The 13,010-nt window shown below is 34.9% G+C and overlaps 1 protein-coding gene across 3 annotated transcripts in view; it reads left to right on the top strand.

The window, feature by feature from the left end:
- Positions 1 to 13,010, top strand: part of GRM7 (glutamate metabotropic receptor 7) — a 496,237-nt gene that overhangs the window by 317,690 nt on the left and 165,537 nt on the right. For all 3 annotated transcript variants that reach the window (XM_034431643.3, XM_034431644.3, XM_034431645.3), the window contains exon 5: positions 8,819 to 8,959. In XM_034431643.3, the coding sequence (XP_034287534.1) occupies positions 8,819 to 8,959 (141 nt within the window). The remainder of the gene's footprint in view (positions 1 to 8,818; positions 8,960 to 13,010) is intronic.

The following is a 13,010-nucleotide window of genomic DNA, read 5'->3' as shown; positions in this document are numbered from 1 at the left end:
CCACTTCTTATGAAATAGGCAGCTGTCAGTCTTCCCTGGCAGGAAATAGGACTAAATGAACGAATTATTACTTTATTAGAAGGCTTTGTATTAACAGAATCTTGCAAATTTGGAAGTACTGTACCAACTTTCCCCCATCACTTTTAACTGCTTGATTAATTAAGGTCAATCCTACATTTCTCTCCCTATTAAACCTCTGGGGATTCCTGCCTCCTTTCTCTGATTGCAGTATCTCTTCCCCTAGTTCACAATGTTATCCACACATTCCACTACAACATATAAAGTTCTGCAAATTCCCTTCCTTCCTTCCTTCCTTCCTTCCTTCCTTCCTTCCTTCCTTCCTTCCTCCCCCCTCTCTTTTTCTCTCTATATGTGTGTGTGAGAAAGTTTGCAGAACTATATAAAAATCTGTGTGTGTTTGAGAGAGAGAGAAAGAGAGACAGACTGACAGACAGACACACACAGAGATTTTCATTAACTTTTCATTAACTTAATTAGTTTTCCAGTTACAAAGAAGAATATTAATACATCATTTTTTTTCTAAATTAAAAAGTGTTCCAAGCATATATAAGCAAATAAGTAATAGTTATTTGGCATTTTTAAAATCCAAAACAAACAATTCTCTTTTGGGCACTATATTAGCATAAATAGTGTAATTTTAAGAAATAGATTAGGGAACTACCAGTACTTTAATTCTTTGGAATGCAATTAAATTAATAAGTTTGGAGATCTATTCTTTTATTGCCCTCAACACAGGAAAAATAAACCTCAGAGCTAGTTCTGCAGCTCCAATAGGTGGCTAGAGATTAATATCTGCTATATCCTAGAAACCTAACAACAAATGATAGCAGCAAAGGTTAAGTTGAATATACCATACCTTGAAATATATTATGGTAGAGCTGAAAATCAAGAGAGAAAGCTGGAAAGTTAACAGCTCATTATTTAAAAACAATCAAAGCAACAATAAAAAATATTGTTTGGATATTGTGTTATATTGTACACACTTTCTTTTGTATTGGTATGTAGACCAACATCTTCCAGTCAGTTGATATCAGCCCTTTGAAGTTGTCTAAATCAGGAAACAAGACTTCACAAGAAGACTAGAATTATACTTTATTGAGATACCTTAGCAGAATCTTGCAAGTCTGATCTGTTTTCATTTCTTATACTCCAATGAGTCAAGGAGAAGCCAGACTTCTAATATTGCTTTCTTGTCCAAGGTCCTGCTCTGTTTTGTTAACAGCTTAATTCCCTCAAGACCAACATTCAGGGCTCTCCTAAAATGACCACTATGTTGTTCTTCAGCTTGGCTGGCAAAGCTATGTTAATACCTTTACTGATTATTCTTCTGTTGGTTGCATTTTTCTGTAGACATTTTTCAGTGCCTTCTGAATTGGTAATGACTGGAGTGTTACTCTAACTTCACCTAGTACTAGAGGCTCTTGTATATAGGCAATATCTTCAAAGGTATTTTGGATGCTGATATACTTGCTGTAGAGAATTTCAGTATGCTCCTTTCAGCTTGGTTTGAGTTTCTTTGAATCAATTATTATTTGTCCATTGGCATCCATTCACCTACCAATTTGAAGTTGGAGACTTTTTCAGAATTTGGTGCTCTTCAGGAAAACTTTTCTTTCTTTTTCCATGTCTATTTCCATCTTTAACAGCTTTATCATACCACAGTAAAGCTTTTTTCTCTTCCAACAGTGCTTTGTTAATTTCCTTCTTTGTTAATTTCCTTCTTTTAATTCTTTGTTAATTTCCTTCCTGAGTTCTTTATCTTTCTTGTTTTTTTTCTTCCCTTTTTTTCATTTGTTCTGACATATAGTTTGATAGTTCCTGTTTCTTGAAGTTTGAGCATACTAATTTAATATTCATCCATATCAACTTTTTTTATTTTGGTGCTGCTATGAAGTTCACTGTTTCATAGCAATTCCTGATGTTCTTCTTTAATAACCGTACTACTATTATTGTTATTGGATAATAGAATCTTGAAATCTGTGAGAGTTTTCGTCTGTCCCCTGTTAACCAAACAGAATCAAGGTTGGATTATACTTAGTTTCTTTCTCACCCCTTTTTTATTCCTGGGGTAAACTAACATTTCCTTAGAAAATTATTGCATTTCTTCTTCAAGGTTATCTCTATATTTTTTCACGTGAGTGATACAATATCACACCAAAACATATTGTGGTTTATGCTCTAGTTATGCTATTAATTTGAAGAAGTTTAACTTGTTGCTTCTGAGATCCACTATATCTGTAGATTGCTGCTTAATTACAGGATTAAAATTTGTACAGACTCTTGATGTTAATGCCTTATTTTACTGCAACAGAGGGAGTCAGAAATCAATGTTGTTTTTTTCTTTTTCCCAACCTTTGCTCACTTTTCCTCCTTTTCCCCCACTGCTTTCCTATTTTCTTTTGAATTTTGGATCTTACAGTATCTTATAACCTAATAAAATGTTTAAAACTCAAAAACAATGTACAGACTATATAAAATACTTAGGTCTTGCTCAAATCTTTCTCAAAATATATCATAATAAGTTGTATTAAGTGTCTAAATAAGTAGATGCAATTTCAATAAACATAGCTCAATGGTTAACATTTCCATTAAGTCTCTGGGGCAAGATTAATGCTATTGAAATGAATATTACATCAAGATTAATGTGTATTGTAAAAGGGATTCCAATCTTAATCCCTATTAGATACTTTAACAGACAAATATATTGAAGTGAATTACAGCAGACTAAAAACCCTCAACTGTTCTTGGCCAAATTGAGATTACTTCATGATATAGATTTTCAGTTGTACCACTGGCCTTTGATTTAACATAGGTATTATTTTGCAGCAAGACTTAATTAACATTTTGTTCTTACTACTTGGAAAGTAGTGTATATAACTCTTGTGAAATGTTAGGAGGTTTTGGAGTCAGGTATATTGAACAGGATTTTTCACTTTCAGCCTTAGAAAATGCTAGGAATAGTTTGTCATTAATAGAGAAGATGTTATGTTTTTTCCCAAATCACATGAATAATTGTTAGTGTAGAATAACTGAAACTGAAAATAATGAGCAAAGTTTATTTTTTTTAAAAAAATTGGGATACTTGGAGAATTCATTTAACAATAAATAAATATATATACAGAAGCTGTCATGAATCCCTCTATGTAGGCCAAATCAAGAAATCATCTTCATGCAAAGGCTCAAGTTATGCTTATTAATGTTAGCAATAGTAACAGAATACTGCAAGCCTGACTCTGTTTTCTTCTCTCCACCCCACTTATATTAATATGAATTTGAAGGTGTCTCTCTAATTTTTTCATACATGTGGCCTTTTTGTTTTGGACTTAAGCAATATTTTTAATTTCTCTCTTTGATAGCATATCTGGCCTATTTCTGTCAATGTTTTCTTCCTTATTTTAAATACCGTGTTTCCACGAAAATAAGACCCTGTCTTATATTTTTTTTGAACCCTGAAATAAGTGCTTTCCATGCACTCGAAAGCCCATTGGGCTTATTATCAGGGGATGTCTTATTTTGGGGGAAACAGGGTAGCTCTTGAGGTACATCTAATTTTAAGATGCATTGTTTGAAAAAAAATCAACAATCAAATTTTATAAGGAATTAAACATAAAATAAAAATTAGTTATATATCTGAATAGTGGAATCAAGAACTGGAATATCCAATTTTGAGAATCTGTGGCTCTAGATGTTACAAAAATGTAACATATAACTTCTTATGATTTTAAAACACATCTGTAAATATTAAATGTGTTTATTGGACACTTCCAATGATGTTTAAAATGATTTGGACATTAGATTTACAGTAGGAATTTACAGGTTCTTTAAGACATACTGTAAGATCTTATCTTGTCCATCTAAAGTTTAATTTTGGTTTCAAGACAATTTTGACAACTGCATTTACAATACATGGCAATACACTTTGGAAAGAAATATCATAGTTAATGTCTTTCCATATAGTGATACATACTGCAAATACCATAAATTATATTTTGCAATATTGTCAATATAAGAAAGTTGAGTCATGAAAGGTCCAGAAAGATAGATCATTATATCATCGGTGTGTTACATATCTATTCTCTAAGGTAACACTGACTAAAAATAATAATTTGTCTTCACCCTCTTTCATAACATTTGAAGTAAAATGTTTGTTTTAATATAACTATTTTATGACTAAAAGTTTAAGATTCCCGGCAGGCAGTTTATAATAGTTTTAGAGGAATAAACGCTGCTTGCATATAATATGAGAATTATATAATCCATATTAAAATTCATATTGAAATCAAATGCATTTTAGTATGGTTTTGGGCAGAAAAACATTTTTAGAATTACAAAATCCATTCTGATTTATGCTTTGGTTGAAGAGATGTGTTTCAAAACAGCTTGTACTTGAAAGGATCAGATTCTTCAAATACTCCCTTTAAACATACATGTTGAAACAGAAAGATTATGGTAGACAGAAAGTTATCCATATGTAATCAGACAATCATATTAACACTAGTATACCTACACTTGAAATAAAACAAACCAGAAACATATCACTATGAATTCATTTTATATACTCATTGGTGGCTTTTTACATGACATATATTATATGTTTGTGGCCCAAAATTAAGAAAACCTTTTGGAATACAGGTATTCCTCATTTTACGACCAAAATTGAGACCAAAATTTCTGTTTTTAAGTGAGACATTTTAAAATGAGTTTTTCCCCATTTTATGACCTTCTTTGCCTCAGTTGTTAAGTGAATCACTGCAGTTGATAAGTGAGTAACCCGGTTGTTAAGTGAATCGGGCTTTCTCATTGACTTTTCTTGTCAGAAGGTCGCAAAAGGGGATCACATGATCTTGGGACACAGTAACCATCATAAATATTGCCAAGCAAGTGAATTTTGATCACATGATCATGGGGATGCTTCAAAGGTCAAAGGTTGTAACTGTGAAAAAAGGTCATAAATCACTTTTTGTCCAGTGTCGTAACTTTGAACAGTCATTAAATGAATTCTTCTAAATTAAGGAGTACCTGTATGGAATAACCAATCTAAATCTCAGTTTTCATGACCTGAAAGAAACCTTTCTTTTTCTTTTCTTTTATAACAATGAACATAAAATGGCTTGCACGACTTTAATTCAAAAGCTATTTCATTTGTGGCTAAAGAAGAAAATATTAAACGTGCTATGCGAAACGAAGCCACTATTTCATGAATGAGAATAAGTAGGGTATTTATATTGTCAATAAAAGAAGCTTTTGACTGTTAACATTATTGCTGGTTTGGCTGATTAAGCAAATATTAAGCTGATTACAATGCTTTTTATGTAACAGTGACAGAAACTGAAGTAAACATTTATCATGGTTCTAAATAGTCATTCTAATCCAAGTGCATTGTTGTTGAAAACCCTCTTGCTTAATTTCAATATTTTTGGAACAACAAGGAGGCATTTAGCAAATGATCTCAAAGTTATTGAATCATCAAATCAGTTTAAAGACTAGAGAGACAAGAACCTTTAAAAAAATGTATTTAATTTCCCTTTGGAGGTAGACAGGATAAACCTTTTGGCTGTTACAACTAATATCATGGGTTTTTTTTTTTTTTTTTTTGGTTTGGGTTTTTTTTTTTTTTGGTTTTCCATGTAGAAGAAAATGTTACTATTTGGCTGAATCCAAAAAGGAGTACATTTTCATTTGTATAGCTGTGTTCTTCTATTCCTCCCATTCTGTGTTCTCCTTCTCTCTTTTTATTCCTTGACATGGTTTCTTACTTCTCTGTCTGGGAAGTTGTAGAGGAACAAGAGAGGAAAATTACACAGAATTTAACCATTGCTTCCTTATGTGTGCCTGATTTCTAGTAAGACTGGCATAATGAGTTCTGGACATCGAAATATGCATTGCTGTCACCCAATGTACAGTTTTAGTGGACCTGACCACATTTCCTTTTTACCAATTAATTTGCCTTTTTGTAAATACTGTATTTAGGATTGAATCATCAAAATACACAATGAAGCCTAAAATAGTTTATATTCCAGGTCAAGACTACCTCTTGTAATTAAAAAGGTAGTTTCCTTTTTCTATTTCTACCTGAACAGTACTATATTTCCTAAAGAAAATAAAAACTGTGGTCACATAATAGCAATGGCACTTGGACTTATATACAGCTTCAATAGCGTCTTACAGCATTTTCTAAGCTGTTTACAAGAGTCAGCATATTGTCCCCAAAAATCTGGGTCCTCATTTAGAATAGAATAGGAGAGTTGAAACGGACCTTGGAGGTCTTCGAGTCCAACCTCTGCTTAGGCAGGAAACCCTACACCACTTTAGGCAAGTGATTATCCAACATCTTCTTAAAAATTGCTCCACTGGAATGCTCCAGTGTTGGAGCATTCACAACTTCTGGAGGCAAGTTGTTCCACTGATTAATTGTTCTAACTGTCAGGAAATTTCTCCTTAGTTCTAAGTTGCTTCTCTCCTTGATTAGTTTCCACCCATTGCTTCTTGTCCCACCCTCAGATGCTTTGGAGAATAGCTTGATTCCCTCCTCTCTGTGGCAGCCTCTGAGATATTGGAACACTGCTATCATGTCTCCCCTAGTCCTTCTTTTCATTAAACTAGACATACCCAGTTCCTGCAACCGTTCTTTATATGTTTTAGCCTCCAGTCCCCTGATCATCTTTTTTTTTTTTACCTATCCCAATCATTTTTTTCTGTTCGTTATTTAGGATTTGTTTTTTTGTACCAATGACTTCCCAAAACGTTGATGAACTTATGTAGTCAGTGCTCTGTGATCCAAGTGCACTTCTCCAAGCGGCATAATCAAGCAGGTGCATACGTTATTTTGTTAATGTGAGAAGTAAGGAACACACACACATGTGTGGGTGCTGCACACACTCAGAGACAGAGTGAGATAAAACAAAAGCAGAATTCCATTTAGAGCTCAGTCATACAGATACCTGATACCGCCGAGCTTTGCAAAAGATTTATAATCCTGTAATGCATGAGTTGTGCTGACAGCTCAGTTATCACAGCTAGTCATTGCTCTTTCATGCTGCATGAAGTCCCATTAATAGCTGTCAGCGCCTCATTGCCCAAACTGAAAGTTGCAATTTGACACTCCCATCCCTGTGCCACTCCCTCCTCCCCCCGATCCTTCTTCTCCTGTGAATTTTATATGCCTCGGGTACAAAGGTCAGCATTCAGATTGTAAGGCTGGAATTTAGCTGCTGTGTCCATTGATTTATTACAATGGTTCTCTGCATTGCTCTGAAGCTTCTTCTGCTCCTGTTCTGTAAACCAAACAGCAGAAGCTAAAGGGATACAAATGATATGATTTATCAGGTCAACATACATATCATCTACTCATAAGGCAATGCCAAGAGAATAAAAACTGGACACATTCCAGTAGAGAGAAATTCCCTCAGAATGGGCTCCAGCATGAGTCCAAAAGCTTAAAAGACTAAACCTCTGGTTGGGTCAGGAATGACCCAAATTGGATCCTGTAGAATAAAAACTGGTGAAAATCAGTAATTTGGGTGATACAGTCTTAGACTTTTAAAATCTGTAATGCTGATTTGTGAATTGGCAGTTGAAGGTAATTTTCTAAAATTGTGATTTTTTTTTTTAAAGTTATTTCATTCTGTTTATGCCTTAACATTACGGGGAAAAAATGGCTTTCAGTGTAATGACTCATACGTTTTTCATTAATATAGTTTTGTCCCATATGCATAAATTGAGCTATATATATAGCTCAATTGAGCTATATACAGAAGCATAAATTGAGCTATATACAGAAGCAACATTACAACATTTGTGTTATGTTTTAGTGGGAAGAATTGAAGCAACACACAAGGGGTCAAATATAGCTGAATTTATGAATCGACTAATATAGATCTACAAATTTTATTAATTAGAGTGAGCCAGCTCAGTACCCTCAGCACACATAACTATTTTATTATAACATTCAGCCTTGTTGTTTTAAGGAAAGGCACATGTCGGAAGTACTGTACATAGAATTACTGTATGGCTATACGGTGTTTCCCCAAAAATATGACCTACCTTGAAAGTAGGTAGGTTTTTTTTATTTTTACATGTGTAAAAATTTTACAATATAAGCCCTACCCTCCAAAATAAGGCCTAATTAAGACGCCCTCCCACACCAGGTGCACAGGTAAAAATTAAGCTAGGATGGGGATGGGGTGTGTCTGTGTAACTGCAGTACTACTTACCTTTGGACAGTTACAGCGATGCCTCACTCACCCCAACACCTGTCTTGCTGGCCCATTTCTCTGCAGCTGGCAAGGCTTTCCTGAAGGCCTCTGCAGCCGATAACAGAATCAATCCGGAGCTCTGTTATCGGCTGCAGAGGCCTTCAGGAAAGCCTTGCCAGCTGCAGAAGAAGTTCTTGAAGGCCTCTGATATCAAAAAGGAGGCCAGGGGCGATGCGCACAAGTGAGGTGAGTCAGTGGACAACATCTCCCCCTCCCCAAAAATAAAACCTGGTGCCCTTTTTGGTGACAAAAAATATAAGACAGGGTCTCATTTTTGGGAAAACTCAGGTAGTACAGAAAATTTCTCCTTTTTCTCCCATCAAAGTAAAACCCGGGATGTTCCTATTAATCTCAACATTACTATATAGATAATGTGAGGTATTAAAGAGTTCATTTGGCGGAAGCCTCCCTCTCTGTCTTCCTTGCTAATTACTAATGCTCAGTTTCTATTTGTGCCTTATTCCTACTTGCAGACTTAAAATATTCTTCTTGTATTCTACTTTTTTTTATTAAAAAGCAACTTTTGTTCTCTGTCATTTTAGGATTTGATACCTATTTTACATCCCGCACATTGGAAAACAACAGAAGAAATGTATGGTTTGCAGAATATTGGGAAGAAAACTTCAACTGCAAGTTAACAATTAGTGGGTCAAAAAAGGAAGACACAGATCGTAAATGCACTGGTAATTTCATTCTCAGTATGCTTTTTTAAAAAAAATTACTTGACTTTTATGGGAATTTCTGTGTGTCTGTTACAAGGAAACTCATTTAGACTGAAAAGTGAGAATAGAAAGTGGAAAAAAGAATTAAAAAGTGAAAAATTAATTTAAAAAATAAAAATGAAGCAAGGATATAACGTGCAAGAACAGGAAGAAGAATTAACTAAAATATATTTGTTCTCTTTATCTTGTGATAATTGATATTTTTCAAAGGGGTTTTTTATCAAGAAAAGGGGGTATATTTTGAAAGATTTATTTATACAGTTATCTTATGGATGGTGTATTCTTTATGAACAGAACAGAACAGAACAGAATCCTTTATTGGCCAAGTGTGATTGGACATAAAAAGACAAGATATATTCATCAAGAATCATAGGTACAACACTTAATGATAGTCATAGGGTACAAATAAGCAATCAAACCATAATTGGCTTTAATTGGGTTATTTTAAATTGATGGCCAAAATTATTTAATGTTTTTTAAATTGTTTTTAAATTTTATATGTTGTGTTTTTACCATGGCTGTTCACCGCCCGGAGTCCTGTTGGAGAAGGGTGGTATACAAATTAAATAATAAATAAATAAATAAATAAATAAATACTAGGAAACAATCAATATAAATATAAATCATAAGGGTAGAAGCAACAAAGTTACAGTCATGCAGTCATAAGTGGGAGGAGATGGGTGATAGGAATGATGAGAAGACTAATAGTAATAGTAATGCAGACTTAGTGAATAGTTTGACAGTGTTGAGGGAATTATTTGTTTAGCAGAATGATGACATTTGGGAAAAAACTGTTCTTGTGTCTAGTTGTTTTGGTGTGTAGTGCTCTATAGTGTCATTTTGAGGGCAGGAGTTGAAACAATTTATGTCCGGGATGCGAGGGGTCTGTAAATATTTTCTCAACCCTCTTTTTGATTCGTGCAGTATACAGGTCCTCAATGGAAGGCAAGTTGGTAGTAATTGTTTTTTCTGCAGTTCTGCAGTTTTTCTGCTAATTATCCTCTGAAGTCTGTCTTGTTGGATTCATCTTCTTATCCTAAAACTGAAGCATCCTTTATGCTTCTTATTGTAATTGTGATAATGATCCTACAAAACAGGTGTGCAACTTCTCTTGATTAAAGGCCATTTCTGATCTTTCAATGATATACGAGGGTGGATGAAACCAAGACCTCATACATTAAATTTGTTTCAATTCACTGAGATTTCAGTTCATTAAAGGTGCATCTTTAATTGAGTTGAATAGGCCTATTCTCCAAGCATCTATTTGAATATTTTCAACCACATCAAGAATTTCTGCCAAGCTTCAGAGGGTGTCTGGGAGTTGTGATCTAAGAAACTTACTGCCTTAGATTGTCCTCTTTTTTAACAGAAAGTGTTTCAAAGACATAGGTCTATACAATAAATGAATGCCAGGATAGGTAAGTTGAGAGCAAATTAAAATAAGAGCAAACCCCTCCCTACCAGCACTGATGATATTACCTAGTTTGGGTAATGAAATGTCTACAACAAAACAACCAAGCTTAGAGAGCATCAAGCACTCATCATTTCAACTCTGAGCTACAAATATTCTCCTGTGTCAGCAAATCTACACTTTTTGTTTTCCATAGTGAGGATGGGGTAAAGGTGTTCAATGAATAGTTATGAGTAACCTTTTCTTCTATGCATTTGTCTGATCTTCTGTTTGTAAGTATCTTGGCTGGTGGCCATGACTTGTTTCTTTACAGAAAGCAATATCACAACTGAACCTTTCTGAGCTCATTTTTAGGGACACGGTGGCTCAGTGGCTAAGACACTGAGCTTGTCGATCGAAAGTTCGGCAGTTCAGCGGTTCGAATTCCTAGTGCCATATAACAGGGTGAGCTCCTGTTCCTTGTCCCAGCTTTTGCTAACCTAGCAGTTCGAAAGCATGTAAAAAATGCAAGTAGAAAAATAGGGACCACCTTTGATGGGAAGGTAACAGCGTTCTGTGTGCCTTTGGCGTTGAGTCATGCCGGCCACATGATCACAGAGACATCTTTGGACAGCGCTGGCTTTTTGGCTTTGTAATGGAGATGAGCACCGCCCCCTAGAGCCGGAAGAGCTCCCCCTAGAGCACATATGTGTGAGGGGAACCTTTATCCTAGCTCAGAATACGCCATTCTTGGTGGATATCAGGTTGGAAAGGGTTATCAATTATTTGATAATATTTAAATTTCTTTTGCTGGCCACATGGCTTTCTTCACAACAGGACCAATATCTTCTCCCATTAGTCTAATTTATGGAACTGGGATCTACCATGTCAAGTATTAATCTTAGATACCAACCTAATTAATAGCAACATAATTAATGCAATTCTTCTTAGCCTGTTGAGATCAGCCAGGTAATACTGGGTTGTAATTTTTGCTTCCTTAAAAATTGTTTAAAGATCAGGCAAAATGAAAGGGAGAGTAAAAATGACACAGTCAAAGAATGAGATGGGAAAGGAGAGATCAGATTCATCTTCATTGCATAAAGGGAATGAGAGCTTTAAGACTTTACTCTATACTAAAAATGCCAGATGGGTACTTAAAGTGTATGAGTACTCAATTACTATAATGTTTAATTCAGCAGCACTTCCAGGAGGTAAAAAAAAAAATGTAGTCTAAATATGCAGATTTTTTTCTGCAAGATTATTCTGCCAAGGGCATGATCATTTCAATGTAAAAAACAAACAAAAAATTAATTGTTCAGAAATCTGGAAGACTTAAGGATCACACAATCCGGCAAGATATCAAAAAGGGTGATAATCCTGTAAAGTTAAGGTAATTGCTGTATTTTTATAAAATAATTAGTGGAATGGCTTGTGATTACTCAAACTGGAAAAACAGAATAAAAGTAGTTGCATGAAATTAAGGAAAGCAAAAAAAAAATAAAAAAAATAAAAATACAGCTAGATTCTTTTTAGATGTCATCATGATTGCTGAATAATAATAATATAGTCTAGATATCTAGCTGACAGTGACATCAACAATATTTATATTATTATTTAGTAAACAACTACTACTACTATTTTTTTATAAAAAAAAATGCCCAAAATATACCAGTAGTCTTGGGGTTATGACCACTTATTCAGCAATTGTTCAAAGTTACCACAGTGGTGAACAGTAGTCATGTGATCAGGATTCCCATTTATGTGATATATGAAATAAATACCCCTCTCCCTTTTTCTCTGCATGGAGTAGGACTACTTCTATCACCTCACCTGATGCATTAGTTTGCACAATGCTAGTGAACTGAAAGAGATAACAAATCTCTTTGTAAGATTGGTATCTAGACATTCTTCAAGGATTGCTAACTCCCATATAGACATGGGGTACTGTTTCTTTGCTGCGATTTGGATTCCTGCATTCAAATTCCCCTCAATGAATAGTATTGCCTGCTTAGCAGCTACTTCCTTCCAGAGGCTCGGTACAAAGGTCATTTTGGTACAATCAGTGGCAAATTCCACCAGTCTTCCAGCCATAAACATTCCATACCAAGTGACAAATGAAATTGATGGAATTGATCTTGACTCCCTCCAAATTTCTCTAAAAAGCTTCCATGGGAAGATAAGTGCATTGGTTGAGCTGCTATCTGTTCTGAGGCCATGGGGTAAGACAAATTCTGCCCCAATTGCTGTGTTAGTTGTATCATGGCATTCTGTAAATTGGTCATCTGCCCATCTACTTGCTGTTGGTTCTGTAACAGTACAGCTGCCAGATGCTCAGTGGTTAGTGGGGTTCCTTGAGGATGGGAAGGCTGTTCTTGAAATTCTTCTTTTTAGAAGAAAGTAGGAGGCAAGATTGATGTCAGCACTTGCGGACAAACCAGATGGGAAACATGATTAGATGAGGTAAATCTACATTATTATAAAACTACATTAACAGAATCTTGAAAGCCTGAAAATACAAAACTTCCTGCTGGAAGGTTCTTACCATTTTTTTTTGTTCCGACTGTGAAGCCACTGGGGGCTTCTGCCTCACTTGTCTGATTATTTCCTAGGCAGCATCTCTTC

Source organism: Pantherophis guttatus, chromosome 2 (genome assembly GCF_059756535.1).
Source record: "Pantherophis guttatus breed Tessera chromosome 2, ASM5975653v1, whole genome shotgun sequence".
NCBI classification, from domain to species: Eukaryota; Metazoa; Chordata; class Lepidosauria; order Squamata; family Colubridae; genus Pantherophis; species Pantherophis guttatus.
The sequence above is the reverse complement of the archived record's forward strand: the minus strand, read 5'-3'. Positions and strand labels throughout refer to the sequence as shown.